This window comes from Haliotis rubra, unplaced genomic scaffold, assembly GCF_003918875.1.
Source record: "Haliotis rubra isolate DU_JTF1 unplaced genomic scaffold, ASM391887v1 Scf11, whole genome shotgun sequence".
NCBI lineage: Eukaryota > Metazoa > Mollusca > Gastropoda > Lepetellida > Haliotidae > Haliotis > Haliotis rubra.
In genome coordinates this window covers 3,431,659-3,454,919 of record NW_025765003.1, presented here as the reverse complement: position 1 = coordinate 3,454,919, position 23,261 = coordinate 3,431,659, and the positions used below count along the sequence as shown (strand labels likewise).

Sequence of the window (23,261 nt, the reverse complement as noted above, 5' to 3'; positions counted from 1 at the left end):
TGAGCATAAACTAATTTGAACAGCAGACAATGCTCATTTACCTCAACTTACCATATTCATTCCCAATGTTCAAGATGAGATGCACCATGATAAAAAAATAATACATACCAAATTCCAAGTTTAATATATAATTGTTGAGTGACTCTTCCACTGTTAAGGTTGTGACTAGGCTATAATGCTGCAGATAAATACGACTCATGGAAGATCTTCATGATGTTGGCAATGTATGCTAATGTTGGCAAAGAGCCTTCAAAGCAGTTTCGGAATAATACTAAATCCCTCTTTTAATCCCTCCTCATGTACCTCTCACATGTTAAGTAAAAAAAACCAAGTTCATGTGTTATTTCAAACAACAATAACAGTCAAGTCATGTGAATTACTGAGCATTGAGGTTATTAATGTTAAGGAAAGGGGAAGCTCCTAGTTAACTGATGTGGGTCTCAACACATTGAAAGATATTCAGGTATATTCTGCTATGTCTGAATGTGGGAGACAAGCCCTCACTGGTTGATTATGGTATGGTTGAGACAAACCAAAGATTATAATCAGGATGAATTGACCATCGGATCCTGGATGCCAGGGGATGCAACTCTGCACAAACAAAATGTCACCCCTGTTGTAACTTCAAGACCCCGATGAGTGCAATACGTCCCCACTGGACACACATGGTTAGAGTTGTCTAAGCGCCAATATTGTAAAATGGGTCAAGGTCATTGATGCCATTATCATGAGCAGCACTGGGACAGGCTGGTCATAGAGTTACCAATTATGATCAAAACATATATCCAACGTCACACAATCAATAATGAAGTTAATTAAAAAGTATGTACATTCCTGAAGCTCATGTACTCAACAATATAATAATGATGTGCACACGTTATAATGTACACATACCACACTCAATGTTTGCACTCAATTCAATCAAAGTAACCTGCATGAATAAAAATATAAAGCAAGCCACTCAATGACTCATTCATAAGCTCAAAATATATGGATATACCAGTTGCTAGTTGAGGCACTTTGTTTGTGAGGAGATTAACTTAACAAGCTCTAGCACTAAAAATAATATCCACTCAAATAAAAATTGTGCACCGTTATTAAATTGGCTACCATGTTAATACATAAAAAGCTATTACTACACAAAAATATGCCTTGTTTATAGGAAAATATTCAATAAAAAATATGCCGTGATACATAAATTATGTCTTCAAACAATGTCCCTGCCATGAAACGTTTCCTGAACAGCTAAGTCATGGAAGTGGTTTGAAGGTATTATGCGGAGCAGGGCAAAAGGCACCGACCATTTTATATGCTTTCTGTGTATATGCTCGTGTAATGATGAAGAAGAAATAATTTCCCCTTAAAAAAATTATAAGAAAGATTCTCAGACAAGAACAGCCTTAAAAAATTTACGCTGGTGAAAAAAAAAGTTTGGCTTTGCCTTACAAAGAAAATACAACCAGTGCCCCCAAACCAATCCCTGTCTAATAATAAAACCCCATGCTTGCCCCCTTCCCACCAATATAAAATGATCGGTCCATTTGTGTGACCAATATTGATAATCTATATCTTAGTATGAGGTCCCATTGATCTAATCTATTGAGTGAAAAAACAACTAAATCCTACCCAAATATATACAGTCAAATCCCGATGAGTCGAATCGCTGGGGACCAAGTAATAAATTCGACTTATCGATGTATTCGAGACATATTTATGTCTATGAGGGTAGAAAAAAAGATGATCCAGTCCTAATTCCTCCGCCTAACAGGGCCACCTTATCAGTTTCAGTCTGATTAACACAGACAGTGATTTCCGTAAAATCACTAATCTGCCTTTTGAACTCACCCGTCAATGGCGGAAAGGTGTGAGCCACGCTGGTTTGTCAATTGGATCAGTTTGCTACACCAATCAACTTCTCATTGACTGACTTCGGCTTATGTATTCAAGATTGCTGTTGTTTGAATCTCATCGTACCAAATTTCCTTCTCGAGTCATCGTGTGTATTTATGAGACGAATTCGTGTAACCGGTAATCAAATGATGACAACTATAACAGGGAATGGTCGACCGACAGGTACTTCGAGTTATGCATAATATTCGAGACACCGACATTCGACTCATAGGGATTTGACTGTATACTTAATTGCAACCACATAAAAGTGCTTAATCATCTTCCGTGTGATACACCCTAAGGACGCAATTTTGCAAAAGTACTCCAAGAAAATCTCACTGATCATATTTTTTATGAATGTCTAAGTATTAATTCAGACAATCCTTTGTATAGGAAGATTCAATAGTTTCCCTCCTCAAAAAGTCAGGCCTCCAATATGAGGTCTTACGGTAAGTGGGTCACTTAGCACTAACATGGACAATTAGCCTTAGTGCTAAGCTTGTTCTGGCAAATGAACCAATGAGCTGGTTCGATGGCATAATTAAATACTATTCACCCGACAACATCTCAAAGCAGTCAGTTACATGCAGTCCCCACCTGGACAAGATGAATATCCCATCAAGTTCCAATCACATATTATGAACTGGTCTTGATTGAGATTGTCGCCTTCTCTGGATGGATTGTTGGATTGATATGGCTATACAAGAGGAATTCAGAGAATGAAACAAATACATCAGAACTGTCAGAGAAACTGGAATGTAATGAAAGGTGAGATCCCACCCATACACAATGACTGAAACACCCAATGATACAAGACTGCAGCTTATTCTAATAATTTGGAAATGTCTGCTGCAAATTCTCAGATTTAATTTTTCTTTGATTTGTTCATAATTCATCATACACAATTCAGGACAGCATAGCTACATTGTAGGTAGGTTTGGTAGTATTGCAAGTTACAGATTTTCTCATTAGGGCTTATTTGATTACCATTACCCTAAACTACCAATACAAAGCAACTGCTTTACTTGACTATGCTCAGAGTTATAGTGTTGGGATCGTCCTTAATCAAACATATTCACTGTTTGGCAATGGAAAATACTGGATGATCTAAAAAGGAATCCACATTAGAGGCATATGGAAGATGGAGGACTTAGTTGCATCAATGTTGTTATTGCAAATTTGGCCCAGAATCATCTATTTGTGAACACAAGTCGATCTCATTAACCAGAGCCTGTTGCTATAGAAACATTTTTTAAAACTCCTGATTACTACGTTATTGCTAATTCCTTCCTACCTGATCAAAGTGGAAGGAACCATAATCATCAAGATTGGCATATGCAAGTAAAATTGCTGCTTTGAACAGTGTTTCAGTACATCACAGCGTGTCAGCTTGATACAGAAAAGATGCATGTTGTAGGCATCAACAACTTTGATAAAACTGTGAGCACAAAACAAGGATCATAATAATCAGGATTCAAACAAACAGCAGATCCTGATAGGGCTAAGGGATACAACTCAGCAAACTTCTATACTCATCCAAAAAATTAAAGACAAACCAATATTTACGTATATGGATCATAATATGAACTATTAAATACTTTAATATGAAAATTGGTGTGGTCCTTAACATTTTTTGTTGAGTATATATCCACTGTGCCCTTGTCTAGGTTATACATGTGCTATTGAGTAGGCTCAAGTGGACAAAGCCCCAAATAGACAGGTCAGGCAGATATAAGCTGATAACACCTCCAACAAAACAACAATAAGAATCAAGCCGTGAATGTGAACACCATAACACATAGAATCACATAAATGGGTAAGATGTTAAAGGCAGTCAAACATTTACACCAGATCACAGTGTCAATGTAGAAACCATCAGCAATGAAGGGATTTCATATTCATTATTTGCATCAAGAGATTACCACCAGGCTCCAGGCCAGATTACATATTATTTCCATATACTCAAAACTGGGAAAGGTAGGTGTACGTGTGGCATGATGATTGAAGTGAAGACAGTGACGTATCTGAGGATGGTGATGTCTCACACGACGAATCCCTGCTTGAGTTGGCGAACTCCACACAGTAAGGAATGCTCTATGACAGTTTCTTTCATACATCAACAGTAAAAGTTTCTTTGTTGCCAGCAAGTTTTACCCGATTAGGTGAACCAAGTAAAGGTAGTGTGTTTGTCATGGATCTGAAAGGACAGTCAATGTTTCTCAGGTGATAACAGAAAAGTGAACGAAAGGTGGGTTATCACAAGTTGCTTTAGTGGTTGCTTGTCTAACTCCCAGATTTCGGTCGTCATAACGACGTTGTGCGAGAGGTGGGGTTTTTCGGTAACACTGTGTCCATGCACTTCTGAGCTTCCTGTTTTAGGTCCTGAGCTTCTGTCTTGATCTTACCAATCACCCACTCCATAGCCTGTCGTCCCTGGCAACACAAAAAACCCATCATTTTAACAAAAAGAAATAAAGAGAGAGTGAATTTAGTTTTACTCCACTTTCAGCAATATTCCAGCAATATAACGGCAGGGGACACCAGAAATGAGGTTCACACATTGTACCCATGTGGGAATCGAACCCAGGTCTTCAGCAAAATGAGCAAATGCTTTAACCACTGTCCTGAGTTTGGAAATATGTCAAATTACTTGTTGTTTAACACCACGCTCTGCAATATTAAAGCTGCATGACAGCAGGATGTAATAAAAACCATGTTTCATTTGAACAACGATCTACAGCGTCAGAATACCATGACAACCAAATTACTGAACCAAACTACCCAATCTATACATACATGCGTACTAACATTTGTATAGTGCCGATATCCAGCTCAGCTGCTCAAAGGCGCCTTAGTTTTCCCTTGATCACTGGATGTCAATCTCAACGGCACATCATATTATCAATCTCAACTCCCTGAGGAGCATACAACTCTTGCAGCCACTAGGCACACCGAGTTAATGTGTCTTTCCCATCCTAACGAGGTACCCATTCAGGGCTGGGTGGACTGGGACACATAGTCACAGTACTTTTTCAAAGTTTACTGCACGTTGCTGTACCAACAACTAGGTGTTTGCACGCATTCATGTGGCCACCATCTGGTCATATACCAATGGATTTGTGGGTTCTTTTAAGTGCACAGGGTTGTGTACTGTACACTAGGGGTTGTGACAACACTGAAAGAGTCTATTAAGTCAACGACTACACCTGACTAGTATTGATTGGCACAATAGGACAAGATAAACGGCGTTTGAAACAATGAGCAGTGTTTTCCATCAACTTCTTTCGGAAACACCAGAATGAGACAGCGATGGTCAGTTGACTGGTTAATCTGTATTTGTTGCTTGACATTTTAATGAGAGTGCAAGTTCCACCTAGTAAATTATTCTTGTGGTGTGCACGATGTACCTAGTTAATTATTCTTGTGGTGTGCACGATGTACCTAGTTAATTATTCTTGTGGTGTGCACGATGTACCTAGTTAATTATTCTTGTGGTGTGCACGATGTACCTAGTTAATTATTCTTGTGGTGTGCATGATGCACTAGTTGTGATGAACACAGATCACTGGTTCTGTTTTTTATTAAGTAACCAAAATATTTCTTGTGGTGTGCACGTTGCACAAGTTCTTTTTTTTCATGTTCTGCACGATGCACCTCGTTATTAATTCTTACGGAATGCATGATGCACTAGTTGTGATGAACACAGATCACTGGTTCTGTTTTTGATTAAGTAACCAGAATGTTACAACTGGGGTGTAGGTTATGGGATAGGATCCACAATAGACGTCTTTCTTACCTTTCCTGCATTGTTAGATATAGAGTCTGTCATGACTGTCTCGAGGTAGCTGCCCAGCGGAACTCCCTTCACCGTGACAACAGCCTCCTGGTGCAGTGTGGTCCTGGAAGTCAGCACAGGGTTACGGTGAGTGAGAGAGAATGTTTTTTACGCTGCAATATTCCAGCAATATCACAACAGGGGACACCAGAAATGGGCTTCACACATTGTACCCATGTGGGGAATCGAACCGGGTCTTCAGCGTGATGAGTGATCACTTTAACCACTAGGCTACCCCACCGCCCAGGGTTAACATGAAATGGTGGGAGACATTGAGTGCGTGAGTTTGGTTTAACACCGCTCTGAAAGCATTTCAGCTACATCACAGTGTGTCAGCTTGATGTCTGATGATCACTAAGTTGAAACCCACAGGTTTGGGAATGGTGCAGGCAAACCAGGATTCAAACCTAAAATTATTGGTTCTAGTAGAAAGAAGGAATGCAACCATGCACTGCAATTTCAACACCAAAGACAACCGAGTCTTCCAAGTCCCCAGACGTCTTTCAGAAATCACAAATCTTCAAAGGTCATGCAGGTATTCAAACACATTTAGGAAATATATCCAAATGAAGAAAACCAAATACATGAGGCATTAGGTCATTCTTACTATAGATGATCTCCATTCTTACACGATCCCTAAATAACGATCATTCTGGTTACAATACATCTGTATATAAGCAAGCCTGACCACCCAATCCCATTAGTTGCCACTTAAGACAAGCTTGGGTTGCTGAAGACCAATTCTTCACATGTGATACTGTATCAGCTTACCTTGTTCGGTCTTCAGGGTGTGGAACATAGGATAAGTACTCATCCACAGTCACCACGTTGCAGAACGTCAACTGTAACACAAGGACACAACTATCACATACTGTCAATACATTGCAGGATTATTTATGATTCCAAACTAAGTGCCCTTGACAGGGAAATCTGGATTTTCTTTGGACAATTTCATTTTCAAAAATTCAACACTGCATTTAATATATGTAAAAAAGCATTAAACATCTTCCTCTGTATTGGTCCAGTTATCATTGATACGTAGTTACATCTATGAAGTCATAACGCTAATCATAAACATAACATGCTCCATGCCGGAACTAGGGCGTGAGTGACTGAGTTTAGTTTTACACCGCATTCAGCAATATTCCAGCTATATGGTGACGGTCTGTAACAATCGAGTCTGGACCAGACAATCCAGTGATCAACAGCATGAGCATCGATCTGCGCAAGTGGGAACCGATGACATGTGTCAACCAAGTCAGCGAGCCTGACCACCCGATCCCGTTAGTCACCTCTTACGACAAGCATAGTCGCCTTTTGTGGCAAGCATGGGTTGCTGAAGACCTATTCTACCCTGGATCTTCACGGGTCCCGGAACTAGGTGAGCACCTACCATTGAAAATGATGTCAAACCACACACTGCAGTGTAATGTAAAATATACACTCATTATTCCCAGTATTCTGTGATAACTTTAAACTTAACACTCATGCTCTAGTGTTTATAGCTGTTGTGAGTGTTGATGAGTGAGTGAGTGAGTTGAGTCCCAGCAATATCACTGTGGGGACACCAGAAATGGGCTTCACACATTGTACCCATGTGGGGAATCAAACCCACGTCTCTGGCGTAACGAGCAAATGCTTTTTAACCACAAGGCCACCCTACCGCCTCTTTACAGTTATGGACAGTGGCATGAAATATGGTTTCAAGCGTGCCAGGTATGGCTTTAGTGTTATACTATGAACAGGGGTATCACACCACAAGAAGCAAACTCTAGCACAATGCATACAAACTGCTTAAATTTACTATTTACTAGGGGTAGGTATTGCAGAGAATTTTCATACTGCAATATATTGCGATGCGAAAGCTTATATTGCGATATGTATGGCAATATATTGCAAGAAGTTTTTTTTAACAATATACTACTAATGATCAAGTTAACGCTTTATTTATACAGCTAAAACACAACAAAATCACTATGCTTCATTAACCTTTAATAAAAACTTTTAATCATGACAAAATAAGAATATAGATAATATTTAAATGTAATTTTCACCACGATATCATTCCCACCACAATGACCACAATCATCAAGGTTTCTGAGTGTTACGAAGTTTTCCGAATACAAGTCAAAATACCGGTTTTCTATCAGCGTATCGCAATACATATCGCTTTCATGTCTGAACCGGTTTATACCGGTAAACCGGTTATATTGCGAAGTCCTACTATTTACCATGCCTATATTATAATCAAAATGTGATTTGACCAATGATACATGGTGCTGGAATCGTCCCAACCAAAAATGCAAAAACTAAGGAAACCTTGATTTACAATATCACCCACCTGTAAATTTCAAGACAAATAATGACCAAAATGCTACTCAATTAGAACTGGGAAGCTGATTACCCTCAGTAACCATGGTAACACGACTCACGTTTCTTGTCCTCATGGTGAGTGTCCTGTTGGCTGTGTCCACTTCGGAGTGCTCACTGGCATAACACACCTGGTCCATGCCAACAATCTGTGGGCAACAATAACATATATGGCTATACTACCACTCAACCCAGCTATTTCATGTTTGCCATAAACAAATCCATCCTGAACCAGGTAACTTGTGACAAGCAGGAAATGCAGGCAATGGGAGGGCAATAAAGCAAAATGTTGAAGAGTACAGTGTTGTGCCGTGAGCAGGGGGCTTGCAGGAATCATGCAATATTTTTTCACATGGCGCATAAAATGTCTTACAGCACGTCCTGTGTCAAAAGAACCTACCTCCATAGAAAGTTATCATTTATTACTATGCTGTGATTAAACTCGTGATTAAACATATTTCCTGTCTGCAATACCTGAATTGGGGACCCTCTAATCATACATGTGGAGGCCCTTGAGCCCATATTTTCCAAAACCTAGAAACAACACTGCACTCTGTTAACAGATGTGTTAACAGACACCAAATTCTGGTATCTGGTAGGATGAGACAGTTATACAAGTGTATACCTTCAGTTAAGAGGCATAACAATATCACAGAGCAGTGTGTGAAATAGCCACTGGCCCGCTAGCCTGGGTCTAGTAAAAATCTAGCCGTGGCAGTAAATCTCCACAGTCACTGGCCCGACAGGCTAGTGAATTTTCATGGGGTCATTTATTAAATATATCACTCTCTCCGACTTGTTAAGTCATAACACACTTTTAAATCATGCAAGATTATGGCCTAATAAATGATGGTATTTTACCGTTTTGTAATCTTTTGCTTAATTTCTACATTTTGGGCTAGTGAATTATTTTGTGGGCTTGTAACTTTCAGGCATAACCAGCCCGACTGGCAAGCAGAATGTGAAACTATTTCGCACACTGTCACAGAGGCACGATACAATAGTATCCCAATACTAATGCTACAATGAAATTTATCTTGCCTCACACATAAATGTCGTTTTCTGATTGGCTAAACGCTCTTCTATTATTTTCAATGTACCCGCTGGGAATGCCGAATTCATTTGGTACTTCGTAGTAGTAATTCTTTATCTCGAATAACATTGCATCACGTATGATGTATGGAAATTACCGATGTTTTGCGAAAAGCAAATCGATGGAAGGGACATAACTCTAAATTGTTTTTCTTGTCGCCTGGTACTCCATACTATGATCCGATACCCGTGGTTCAAACAGTTCAAAATTACCATTGAGGTGTTCGGTAAGATAAATACGTTGTTCACTGGGTGCTCGGGGCTCATGGGTTGATGTACCCTCGATGATTCTTTATGTTCCCCTTGCCCTTCGGGCTCAGGGAACATAAACAAACATCGAGGGTACATCAGCCCATGTCCCCCTCGAGACCAGTGAACAACTTATATTGTATCCGAATACAATACTTATATTTCATACATTCCTTTTTACTTTAGCAGCTGAATCACAACTGATTTGTTTCTAAATTTAAGCGAATGAAGTAAGGATAGTGGGGCAGAAACATGTAAACAAGAAGGTTGTTGTTGGTTGCTGTTTAACACCACAGTCAGCTACGTTCCAGGCACTCAAGAAGGTGAGGTGAGGTGAAATTGGGCTTTACGTCGTGCTTGAGAATATTTTGCTCATATGACGACGTGCATGCGTGTGTATGTGTATGTGCGGCTGCTTGTACTAGCCCAGACTGAAGCTGGTTTTATAGTGCTAGCTCACTGAGATACCATGCCGCAGTGAAGCATGAATACCCCACTCAGACACATTATACTGACTCCGAGCCGACCAGTCCTTGTTGTACCCATTAATGCCGAGCGCCAGGCAGGGACCGACAAGTACGATATTTTAACGTCTTTTGGTATGACACGGTCGATGATCGAACCCACGACCTTCCGCTCTCCGGGCGGGCGCTCTAACCACTACACCATGGAGGCGGTCCACTCAAGAAGGCCCTTTTAATACTATTTATAGCCAGCTAGGAAATACTAGAGAATTTGCATAGGCTGGTGGTGGTTTAACAGTTTCTGTTATTACTCACCTAATTTCACATCAATATTATGAGTAATGTATCAGTTGTATCACGTTACAAGCATTGTTAATCAATGTATTCTATCATGGGACTCCTGTTTCAATACATTACTGTATCACCATACAATGACAATACTGCAGTAAACGATGTGTATAAGGAACCTGATTATAACAAACTGCTGGACAAAGCAAACTGTCCTGTTTTGTCCCAAATCACTTGCTGTCTATTTTTGTTGAGTGAGTGAGTATGGTTTTATGCCGCTTTTAGCAATACTCCAGCCATATCACAGTGGGGAACACCAGAAATGGGCTTCAGACATTGAACTCATGTGGGGAATTGAACCCGGGTCTTTGGAGTGACGAGCGAAAGCATAAACCACTAGGCTACCCCACCACCCCATATATTCTTGTTGAGATGTGTACAATTAACTAAGGTTATAACAATAAAAAATCAGTGGTACAGGGGTGGAAATAAGTTTAAACTTGCTTGTGTACTCCGGTACAGTGGCACATGTAAAGTCACTTGCCCTGATTATTTTCCCACTATACCAACCGTTTTCTTGCTGATTTTTTAAATAAACGACATAATAAACATTGGAAAGTCAACTGGACACCGGTACAGTGTGATATACAAATTTGCTTGCCCGACAGAAAAAAACACTGGACTCGGACGTCAGGCAATGGATTATTTCCACCCCTGTGGTCCCTTTGAGTTTGACTTAGTTCTAGTTTACTTCTATCGTCTCACAATGCCATCAATGGCATGCATGGGACCAGTTGTAACCTGCCTCCTCAGTGTTGAGCTGAAGCGAGATAACCTACTTTTGTAACCCAGGCCGACAGCCCCCATGATGTACTGAGCAGTCGGTGACTCTTGAGCTTGCCGTCAGGTGTAACCTGTCTCTCCACAACATCGATCCCCTGCACGCTTGGGTTCATGGGATTGGGGTACTTCCTCCATGCTGCCTTCACCACTGTCTCCCAAGGATGGCTGCAACATCACAAAACATGATCGTGTTTCCTTTTTCTTATATCTATAATACACTCATACATCTCATACAAATGATATATCGTGATAACATCAGGGTTACAAATAGCAACACAAACCACCATAATTGCTAAGATATTGGGGTTACTTTCTCTACTGTAATTGTATTACAAATGTGGTCACACTTCAGCATTTCCATGAAGGTGAGGTGAGGTGAATTTGGGTTTAACGTCGTACTTGAGAATATTTCGCTCATATGATGACGTGCATGTGTGTGTATGTGTATGTGCGGCTGCTTGTACTAGCCCAGACTGAAGCTGGTTTTATAGTGCTTGCCCACTGAGATACCATGCCGCAGTGAAGAATGAATACGCCACTCAGCCACATTATACTGACTCCGAGCCGACCAGTCCTTGTTGTACCCATTAATGCCGAACGCCAGGCAGGGACCAACAAGTACCATATTTTAACGTCTTTTGGTATGACGCAGCCAGGGATCGAACCCGCGACCTTCCGCTCTCCGGGCAGACGCTCTAACCACTACACCACGGAGGCGGTCATTTCCATGAATGTCAACTCCGGTAATAGTATAACGCAGCGTGTTTGCATCACAGCAAACGACGTCTGATGGCATGTCTTTATGATAAAGTTATTACAAATGATTATTCAAGAAAACCCTGAATGTTTTTATGCATCTGAAAACCCATAATACAAGGATATGTACAATGAACACTGTTTATTGCAATCCGCACTGTACTTTGCTAGTTTACAACATGATTAACCTGAGCGTAAAAGCGGATTTGTTGATACGCTATTACTGATGACGTGAAGATGTGTGATCGCTGGGCAACTTTTTTAATGGGAGCCACTGATTACCCTGCGTTTTAACTAAATCTGCAGTATTGCAAAGAGCATTATTGAGAGGGATGGCTCCACTATGAAATCAGTGAACCATCTGCAGTCCTAGATAATTATATATATGTAATAGAGGTGAATAAAATATTGCTGACAATATCTCAGTTTACTAGTTCCCTCCCAGTTGCTGTTCAAACATACAGAAATAACTCTAATCTAAAACTGAAGTTGACAAATTTTTGCTAGGTACACACAAAGAGGTTTGGCAATTCCTAAGGTCCTGTTGTCACAGTACACAAGACCATTTCCCATTGACAATGATCAACTAGACAATAATCTTGAAGTATACTTTCTGTTGTGTGAATGTGAAGTTCAGCTCAGCATGTATAACCACTAGTTGTCTGACATTAGTGATAACAGAAGGACGTCATTTCAGAGTAACAACCTTGATGATTATTTCTTGGGGTTCTGCATTAAGGCACCGACAAGTACATGAAAATCCAGCACATACACAATATTATTCACTGTACCCACATCTGTGACTTTGCTAAGTGTTTGGTTGTTTCTTTCAGAACAGCAACATGCATCATTTAATCCATCAGTCCACATGATCAGTGATACATTCCATTCTCTAAAGAAATCATAAAAACATACAGTACTCTGTACTGTTCATTCACAAGACCCTCATATTACATGCAAGGAACTTTAAAACTAATAATTAGGGGTCCCCGAAACCCCCATGTTTTTTAGTTGAGGAACACCCTGCATGATATGGTGTGCCATCTTTTCACCACTAGGTCTGCTGCACCAGCTGTAGCCACAAAAGGCATGCCTGACTTGTCATCACAGCTGTTGTCATCCAATAAAGTGTACCAAGTCAGGACCAGTTGTGAAGGTTTTTATTTACATTGTTTGTGGAGTTCTTCGAACTGTTACATTTTGTATTCAGTTATTCAACAATACTCCAATTATAACATTCTGGCATTCAAATATTCAAGTCTGAGCCAGTTCAAAACAGTGGCTGACGTTATGATTGATCAATAATTCACATTGTTGCAGTATCAGTAAGGTTTTATGTCAGTTTTTTTCAATATTCTAGCAATATCTTGCCAGGGAACACCAGAAATGAACTTCACACATTGTGCCACTGAGGGGAATCGTACCCTTGATGACCACACATTGGGGTATGAAGATAAGCAACCATACAAGACACTCTGCCTTGCCCCATATTAACATAAAGTTGCCTTGTACGACCCCAAACAATCATGGGTACTTAGGAACAAGATCTTACCAGACATCCCCACAGGCCATGTGGGTAGTTGACATACTTTTTGAAAACGGTCTTTTCTTCTCCTTGGCTTTATCCAACAAACTATTTATTTATTTAGCAACAATCTATTCTTTTTTTACAATTAACAGGATTAACACAACTTTAGAGGTTTGGATATTTTCAAGTTGTTCAAATTTTACTACCATCAACAAACTATTCATCTTAGGCATACCTCTCAGTCTCAAGTTATAAAAAAAATCCCCACCCCTAGAAATCAAATGAATGCTCCCTAAAAGCCATGAATAACAACTAAATGTACAAACATAAAATGGTCCTTTCCACTACTTGGTCAAGTGAGTGAGTATGGTTTTACACTGCTTTTAGTAATATTCCAGCAATATCATGGCTGGTGACACCAGAAATGGGCTTCACATGTTGTACCCAAGTGGGGCAGGGGTTGAAAAATACCATTGCCCGACGCCCGGGTTGAGTGGAATTCTCTGGTAGGTCAAGTAAATATCCACATTAAACTTTACCGAGGTACAGTAGTGCCAAATTACTGAAATTGTTTGATATATGTGTTTTGATGATGAAATGCAATTGCTACCGAAGTTTTAATTGTGGTCAAGTGAAATTAATATTTGGTCAAGTGGATTTTGAAAGTTTACTGGACCTGTGTCCAGTAGAGTTTTGAAAAAAATGTCAACCCCTATGGGGAATTGAACCCGTGTCTTCGGCATGACGAGCCAACACTTAAACCACCAGGCTACCCCACTGCCACTGCATGGTCAAGAGGACCAAGAGCCATGCTATCCATATTAATAGGAAGACTAATTCATTTAGTTTGCATGGATTCCAGATTTGATTATTCTAAACATGATCTAGCCAGTTTTTCCACTAGAACACACAGCAGCTGTTCCCTATGACGGACACATGAAGACAGCATTACTTTCAGGTCAGGGACTGAATATAATATTCTCACGCACAATACTAAGTACACAGAAGTGATTAATTTATGGATGATGGGTCATTTCTATCCTTTTATAACAATAAGTCCTAGCAATCACAGGCTAGCATAGATAGCCAAATGAATACTGTAAATTAATGCTACTACTGGCCTTTTGCCAAAAGTGTGACTCAAGATTAACATGTGACTTCCCTCCAGCCCCAGTACATATTATGTAGTAAAGTAGATGTATTTAAGCCATACCCTAATCTAAGCTTTCATTAATCCAATCAAACAGCAAATGGTACCACTTATTAGCACAAAGCAGAGTATGTCAGCAACATTTCACTAATTGGTATGCTGAGGTTTCAACAAACATGAAGGCAGAGAACAAGACAGAGATTGTAGACCTGAGGATGAGTGTGATAAAGCCTATCCATCATTCCATGTGTTTTGTCACCATTTGATGCAGTCGCAAACAGCTAAGAAACTGTTGTATGGGGGAGTCTGTCTTGACTCGCCGGATGTCCATTATGCAATTTCCAGTGTTTGAGACATATTGTTACTGGTATATACTTGCTATATCTGCTGTTCAATAAAGCGTATTAACATGATTAAGGAAAAGTGTTGTTTGCTTTTATATCTAAGCATTTCCATTATCGATTGTAATGCCATCTTGTTTAGTCATTTATATAATAGCAAAGTTTAATTAGTGCGAGCAAAGAGCACTCACATTTTTTGCATGTAATGAAATCTTGCAATAATCTTAAAATTTCCAGCATTTCATTAGAAAAAAACCACATCAAGATATTTATTACACGTCATATGGTGTTTCTATAAATTAGATGGCCTCTTATTAGTCTCAACACGCAACAGGGCATTAAACATCACATTGCAACTGATATGGTTTGGGAACCAGCTAGCACTGCTAGTAGCAGCTGAGAGCAAAATATCAGTTATGTCCTTGAAAGGTCTCACAAAGAAACATTTAAATGAATAGTCGCTGGTCATTACAAAACTGTTCTAGAAGCTCCATGTGAGCATGGCGAGTCTCCGTAGGAACCAGTGTAGAAAAACAATTTATCATTCTTCTTGTCAGTCTCATCATATTACATCTTTTATGGGACTCATATCTGATATTTGACATCAAACCTGCTGCAAAGGTCATTAAATAGTGCCTCGTTAACTAATCTTATGCCTGGAACAACCTGCATTTTACTGAAAACAGCGAATAAATGAAATGATTATATCACTGTGTCTGAAGCTGCCAATGTGTTCCTGTTGTCTTAAAGCCAGCAGATTAGCTGTTGAAATGTTTGTGCCATATTGTGTCTAGATCTTATATTGTGACTTATGTTGTGTGTCTGTTGACTTTAAATCGTGAAAGTTTTTACTTTAGAATTACAGCACTGATTGTAGGGCAGCAACAATCCACTATTAGAAATATGATACATATCATAAATGGTGGTAAGTAAATATGAATATTGGCTAACAAACACAATAACAAGTCAGTTGTTGCAAATTGTTCAGTACATTCAGCGAGGCAATAACCAAAAAAACATCATTTGACATTTTTTACCATGTTGACAGCATCTATTGGAAAGAGTTCCTTCTGTTCCCCCATATTTTTTGTAACATTACCATGCCTGGAGGTCCTTAACATAGGTGGTTCGACCCTATATATTGTAACGAAAGCTTGGGCTTTTAGTTAGTTAGTTTTGTGAGTTCTCTAGTAATTGTTGTGTTAGGTTTTGTTGATACTTTTAGTATATTATATTTTTTGGGATGGGGGAACGGGAGGAAATCTTACCCATTTATTTATCATGACAATAACCAGTGATCACCTTCCTATCAAATTAAGTATAACAGGAGTATTGACTAGTGTCCTGACTGGCATGGATATATTCCATTTAGCATATCTCGTTTTGATAAATAACCTTGATAATACTAAAATTAAAGTTAAAACAATCAAAATAATTACTTCTCATTTCACCATGTCGTCAACCCATTGATCTTTTTTTCTGTATAAGAATGTCCAGTAGCATTTTCTACTACAAATATCAAAACTTTATGAAACTTGCTAAGAGAATTCCTCAAATTACTTTGGATTAGTCTTCAAATTGATAGCTAACCATAACAGTTTGTAATGGGTGTTTGATTGAAAAGAGGTGCCAAAGTAGAAGGCATTTGATGACGTGTTTGATTTGAAATAGTAGCAAACTTAGAGTACCAACACTTGCACACCCTGCTGGGCAGTGTTTGTATCATCCCATTGACAATGCGGCACCGGTTAAGTGCGTGCCGCGTCCAGCTGACAGTGACAACCAGGCACAGATAGTTTAAAGAGTATTCTAGGTTTTCTTGAATAGTTTATGAATACTGACATTATGTTAAATTTGATCACTGTAATTGATCAAATTCAATCAATAAATAACGAGCAAACACTAAAAGTCACACAGAAGAAATTTGCTGCACTACAGGAAAAGTACCAGAAAGGTGGTGAAGGTCGAATGCTTCCTGTCATGGCAACTGAGAAGCACTTTGGGGCTCCAACACGATCTGACAAAAAACAAACAAACGTGAAAGCTTACTCGAAAGTGTGATCTGACGTCCAAATCTTCATAGCGAAAATCTCAATAAACTTCTGTTTCACGAAATTCCAGTCACTTGATTGTCATCCAGTCACGTTTCCTCACCATGCAACCCGGAATCTTACGCAAGACGGAAGTTGTAAACAGCCAGAAAAGTAGTTCTGGGTATTTGCATGTAATTTTATATTTGAAGCCGAAGTTAATATTAAGAAAATACTTTTAATATATTTTATTATCATAAAACATGGCAAGGTGTTTACGCAATATTAATAAATCAGTATTTCTTGTGATCTGAAATTAATTTACACGCCGTAAAGTGTACTTAAGCATGTCCTGATTGGTCTGTTGTACCACTTGCGACCAATCATATTTGTTCACTCATAAGTGCTTCGGAATGGCAGCACCTTGGAAACGGCGACAAGATGGCGTTCTAAACATGAAGTTTTGAGTTTGGTCACTACAGATTTTTTTCATATTGCTTTACAAGAAACAAGTGAGTAACTCATTCAAAATTTCTATGCATCAAACATATTGTCACATTCTGAAGATTGTATGTTTTCTATTCAATCTGCAGTCAAGACTTACTAAGGCGATGCACTTAATTATGTTTCAGATTGTTTTGTTTTTGTCAAGATACACGCTCGTTATAGCTCTATAACCAAACTAATAATGTGATTTGTTGTCATTGGGAATTTGATCGGGCCATTTGTTCATGGTTATCACTAGGATCATGGCAACCATGAACAAACCAAATGAGTCAAACGTACTGGTTTATTCCATCATACAAATATATTTCTTTGTGGCATTATCAAGCACCTGTCTAATGTCATGAAATGAAGTAATTGTTTTTTGAATATTTCATGAATATATATGATAAATTCCTGAAAATAAAACCATAAATGTTTTTCTTCAAACAAAATATGCCAAAAATATCCCACAAGGCTGAAATCAAAGTAAAGAACTATCCACTTAGAACTGTTCAATTGAGCCTGTGAAGGCTGTGTAATTCACATGAAGACACATAGTCTGGTCACACAGATTAAATACACGACTTCTATGACAAGCATGCTATACTAGTGAGTTTTGGAGACCATTTTCCCCATAACCTAATACAGACATTTCTGTTTTAATATATCAGTGTTTGAAATTAATGAGTCCCTAGGTTTAAAGAAAGGCTTAACTGATGAAGCTCCCAGACTAAATGTACTTAATTTGAAACATCAACAAATTTTAACACACTATCCTTTAATTCACTGTATACTTTGATGTTATTTTAAAAGATTCTCAGAATTCTTTTATGTTAATTGGGTTCCAAAGATTATGTACAGCTATCCCTATTTTCCATACAGCTTATTTTGGGGGCATAGTTTCAGAATTCAGTAGAAAAACATTTACAAACATTTACCTCACAACATAATTTGTTTCATTGGTGAAACAATGCCCAAGGACATCAATCTGTTGCTGGGTGATCAAGTGTTCCTATTACTAGCTCTTCTCAGTGACCTGTCATCTCTATGCGCATTGCCATAGAGTAAGCCAGCGATGAAGGGAGTTTTCAATATTTGCTAAACATAGCCTATGGGCGCACATTTAATAGCAAGCGCCAATTTATGAAAGCACTTCTATTTGAAAAATATTTTATATTTCGTATTCAAGTTAATTTAAAGGACTAAATGGACGATTAATGGTAACCAATAATACATACACATATTTCTATATTTATTCATTTGCATTATAATGCACAGGAATGGAGTATATCGAAGCTGCACACACTGTTCCAACATCTACTGTCTTATCTACCATGAGACATTTTGTGCAGTAAATTAGTTATTTCTTTTGGCCTCAGATTTGTAATGAAAACGAAGAGAAAGATAAGTGCTGGGGGTCAAAGGAGAGCTGTACCCCCTTCCTGTGTATTTTACAAGACAGGAGCTGAAGCTTTTGGCATTCTCGCCATATCGGCTCATTCCACACCCCTTTGTATATTGTAGATTACTGAATGGGATAAGTGAGTCAAATGACATCAGGATCATTTGTAAAGTGTCTGTAGATTAAATCACGAGACACCATATTCATCTGTACTTTTGTACATGTTGGTGACCTATTTATACCTTTCCGTTCATTTCCATAACTCTCAGGCACGAGTAGAAATATTTGCAAATATTGCAGCAGCATGGACATAGCTCAGACTAGCTTATAACTGGTCTAAAACTTTGGTCATTTACCCTTATATATGGCATTTATGTTGCCATAAGTGCCATTCATGAACTCTCATTCATGTGACAACATCTGATAACTACTATTAATCTCTTCTTTCGTTTTTGGTCATAGCACAATGCCTCTTGGGCCGTTTGGTGAGGTGGTTGGTACCACTGGTACCCTTGAATCACTTACACCAGCAGCATTGCAAGAATACAAGACAAAAGTTATAGCTCCCCGGAATCCCAAACTCATCAAGGATGACGACCCACAACATAAGGTAATACTGTGTTTCCTTCATTCTTTTCCTGCCCAGTGGTAATCTGACAACCAGTTTTTGTAAATTTGTTATCATTTATGTAACAAAATTCACAAACACTTATATAGTTACCGTAATTCATTTGAATAATTTAAGTTTATGTTAGTAGGTAATTGATCACATCCAGTATTCAGCAAGCATTATATTTGTACAAGGTTTCTCAGTTAGTAACTGTACATTTATTAGAGGAGGATGTGGAGGGGTGAGATTGATCTTTGGACTGTACCTTATTTTGTTAACCCGACCATTTTATGTCACTATTTTTGTCAAGTTACCTGAAAATACACGTAACATAACTTTCACCCCTCCCCCTGCCCTCCTCACTACAAAACTTGGACAGTCCCTAAATGTTCAAATGTGGCAAGTAAAAGTTTCTGTGTAAAACCTAAGAATATTAGAGGGTACTTACTATTGTGAATACTAATGTTGATAAACATGATACATATTCTGTTTGATTGTTTGCCTATTTCAGCTGGACATGGAAGTTAAGGTAGCATATTGATATTTGTACAATGAGTATAATGGTAGAAGGTCTTTCAATAACTTTATTACTAATACTTAGCATTTCAGTGGGTGATTAGTTGTCTGGTGATAACTGAATCTAAATTACTGTCGGAAATGCCAGAAAACACTCTTTTCTGGCTTCATCTAATAAATACAAATCACAGGGCTATTTCATAGCACATGTCAAAATAACATATCTACTTAATATATCCTATGTGACACTGTGATCACTGGTAGACTGAAAAGGTTCTTTTACTGGCTTTTGCTTTTGAGACAACCCTTTCATTTCTGTTTTCTTTATCGTTGTGTAGGCTTGTTCTTAGGATAAACTCTCTTTTCCTTCTTCTCCCCACCTCTCTCTCTCTCTCTCTCTGTCTCTTTCTCTGTCTTCCACATTCTTCACCCAGCCACCCGGGTGACCCCAATGGCTATGGCCGTGCAGATGTAATTCGGCCCATGTAATGCAAGCCATATCATGGGAACAGTGTTTGCAAACCAAAGACAGTGTCATTTGTAGGGATGCCACGATACATTGATACAACGATGCATCAATACTTTGTCTAAGACAAATTATTATGGATACAATTATGGATACATTCAAAACTGTATCAATATTTAGTTTTTAAAGTATCGGTTTAAATTTGTTTATGTATCGTTTACATTTTGCAATTGTATCATGTTTTTTTTATGTTATGAGAGTTATAAATGATTATTTTCCATGCACAAAGATGGGAAATTAAACCTTTTTAATCTCTGAGAATAAAAAATGTTGATCTTTTTATGGACAATTATAAAATATGTGATATTAATGTTCAAAATGTAACTAAATTTATGCAATAATGCCGCGAAAATAGGTATCATGATACATATCGAATTGTGACATGGATATCGTGATACGTATTGATTCATGAAACTTATGTATCGTGACATCCCAAGTCATTTGTTAGTTTGTTAGATGCACATGGTTCATGAAGACTACACTATTCGTAATATTTTTAAAATGGAATTGCATGCGCCACCACATTTTTTTCATCGATCTCCCCCATCATCAGAATAAATCTGAACTTGCTGATTTGAATTATTCTCCTGTAAAACTGTTGATAGGACTTCTTGTATCTGGAATACTTCACACCACAAGTCAGGTAGACAGATAGTTTTGGTAAAAGTAACAGCGTGTGACACATTGTCTTGGTCAAAGAGTCAAAAATATTTTTTCTCGCATTCCGACAGTACTTCAGTTAACATAGTCCAGGTGAAAAGGCCATACAAGTGTTTTATATTCTCATACAGTGTCCTTTCTGTTAGCCAGATCATAGATTTCATTGTTTTAGTGGCCTCATATGATAGTACAGTCATCCCTCGCAATAACACAATAATAATTGTACACTATTAGATCTAAGAGGTAGTCTTATCACACAAGTTTTAGCTGTTTATACCTGGTTCCAAACATACTTACAACCTTGTACCTCCTGCTTGTACTGGAGATCACTAAGGCCATACTTATCATATTTGGGATTTTATGGACAAACCTCACATCTTATGTGAATGTAAATAATTTAATTTGAAACATGGTATTTAACACGAACTATGGCTATTATGAACTTATTTGTTGTGTAATTGTGATAAATTTGGTAAATGTCATATGAGGTGATCTGAAAACTATACTTAAATCAACTCTGACTACTTATGATTTTTATGAAGTTTGCATCTTGGTGAATAGTGCAAGAAGTGGGTTGCTACGAACCTATCTTGGTGAATAGTGCTACGAACCTAATGGCAAAAGGGGCATGGTTGTCACATTGTCTTCTGTGAACTGAAATTACTTGATCACCAATGAAAAGACAGACTTATAAGTGTATCTATTCCCTTGGCCTTAGACTAACGCTTAGTCTCTGAATATATATAATTTTGATAGTAACAAGCAAGCCCATTTAAATTGAAAAGGAGCCCCAGGGAGACCAGAGATTCAGTAACCTGAGGAAATCTAGACTTGCTTTATTTAGGGCTTTAGCACTGCAGATAGGGCTTGACAGTAGGGAAAATAATGTGGTTCAGGGACTGTGAGACAGAATACCTTGGCCTGAGCATAAGATACACCAATCATTATTTCAGCAGTTTGGGTTTAGATCATGAAAATGATCATGAAAATGATATAATATTTTGTGATATTAAGATTTTCATTGAGGTCTTATATTAATGCTTCTATGGGATGGTCTTCAGTAGCAATTTCCACATTGTCATTCCTCAACAGGTTTGTCTACACTATATTTCTCAATCAATGATTGAGCCAGTACATTGGTGTCACATAGCAAATGTTAGTCAGCTGATGAAACAAGGCTGTGTATAGCCTATGGAAATCAAAGGCGACCTATATCATGCATGAACCTTGTGCAAACCCTGGTGTTGCGTGACATTACAGCAATATGTAGGGCACATGTTGTAGCAAGGAACATTGACATGAAATGTGTGATGGAAAATATGAACTTAGTTTTCCTCTTGCAGGAACCAGACCATCATTGTTCATGACTACTCATGGATGATGGTGGAATGTCAATCCATGATGTACTGATAGTGTTAATAAATAGCTTAATGCAAATAAATGTACAAACATGGTCAGTGCAGGATTTGAAAACACTGCTGCATTTCTCCATCACATTGTGAAGTATTGACGATGCTGTACAAATTGATTGAACTTTTTTGGTGAGTGAGTGTGTTTAGTTTTAGGCCACACTCAGTAATATTCCAGCTATGTGGCAGCAGTCTGTAAATAATCAAGTCTGGACCAGATAATCCAGTGATCAACAGTATGAGCATCGATCTATGCAATTGGGATATGATGACATGTGTCAACCAAGTCACCGAGCCTGACCACCTGACCACCTGATCCCATTAGTCACCTCTTATGACAAGCATGGGTTTAAGACCTGGGCCTAGATTTTCGAAGCGCGCTCTTAGCGCTAAGATATTCGTAAGTTAATGTTAAGAGAGTTTTCGAAAATCTAGCCCTGAATTCTAACCCGGATCTTCACGGGTTGAACTTTTTGAAGGCAAATAGGATATTGCTTTAAATAATCTGACCCTTTTCAGTAAACTAAAACTGCCTGGTGAGCTAACCATGCCTTGCCTAGACAGTAGGATATTAGGTTGATTTAGACTTGTAGGTGTAGCATCTCCATCACCAGTAGTGGCAAGTAGTTTTGTTTTTGTTTTGTTTAACACCACACACAACAATATTCCAGTTGTCTGTAAATATTTGATCTGTGAAGTTAAGATGCAATGACATGCATCACCGAGTCCGCGAGCCTGACCACCTGATCTTGTTAGTCACATCTTATGACGAGCAGGTTGCCGATGACCAATTCTAACCTGGATCTTCACGGGTAG

The 23,261-nt window shown here is 38.5% G+C and overlaps 2 protein-coding genes across 2 annotated transcripts in view; one reads left to right on the top strand and one right to left on the bottom strand.

Moving 5' to 3' along the window:
- Positions 1 to 2,000: 2,000 nt before the first annotated feature.
- On the bottom strand, positions 2,001 to 16,982 carry LOC124284838 (PRELI domain containing protein 3B-like). The gene is made up of 6 exons (XM_046720960.1): positions 16,856 to 16,982; positions 11,028 to 11,196; positions 8,158 to 8,244; positions 6,497 to 6,567; positions 5,687 to 5,789; positions 2,001 to 4,323 (listed from the first exon to the last, which is right to left on the bottom strand). Exons 1-6 carry the CDS (start codon positions 16,885 to 16,887, stop codon positions 4,195 to 4,197), a joined length of 591 nt encoding a protein of 196 aa, XP_046576916.1. The 5' UTR covers positions 16,888 to 16,982; the 3' UTR covers positions 2,001 to 4,194.
- Positions 16,983 to 17,261: 279 nt separating this feature from the next.
- The window catches only part of LOC124285510 (hydrocephalus-inducing protein homolog), an 89,044-nt gene continuing 83,044 nt past the window's right edge, over positions 17,262 to 23,261 (top strand). Inside the window, 2 exon segments of the mRNA XM_046721754.1 lie at positions 17,262 to 17,348; positions 19,187 to 19,334. Coding sequence (XP_046577710.1) covers positions 19,191 to 19,334 — 144 coding nt within the window. The 5' untranslated portion in view covers positions 17,262 to 17,348; positions 19,187 to 19,190.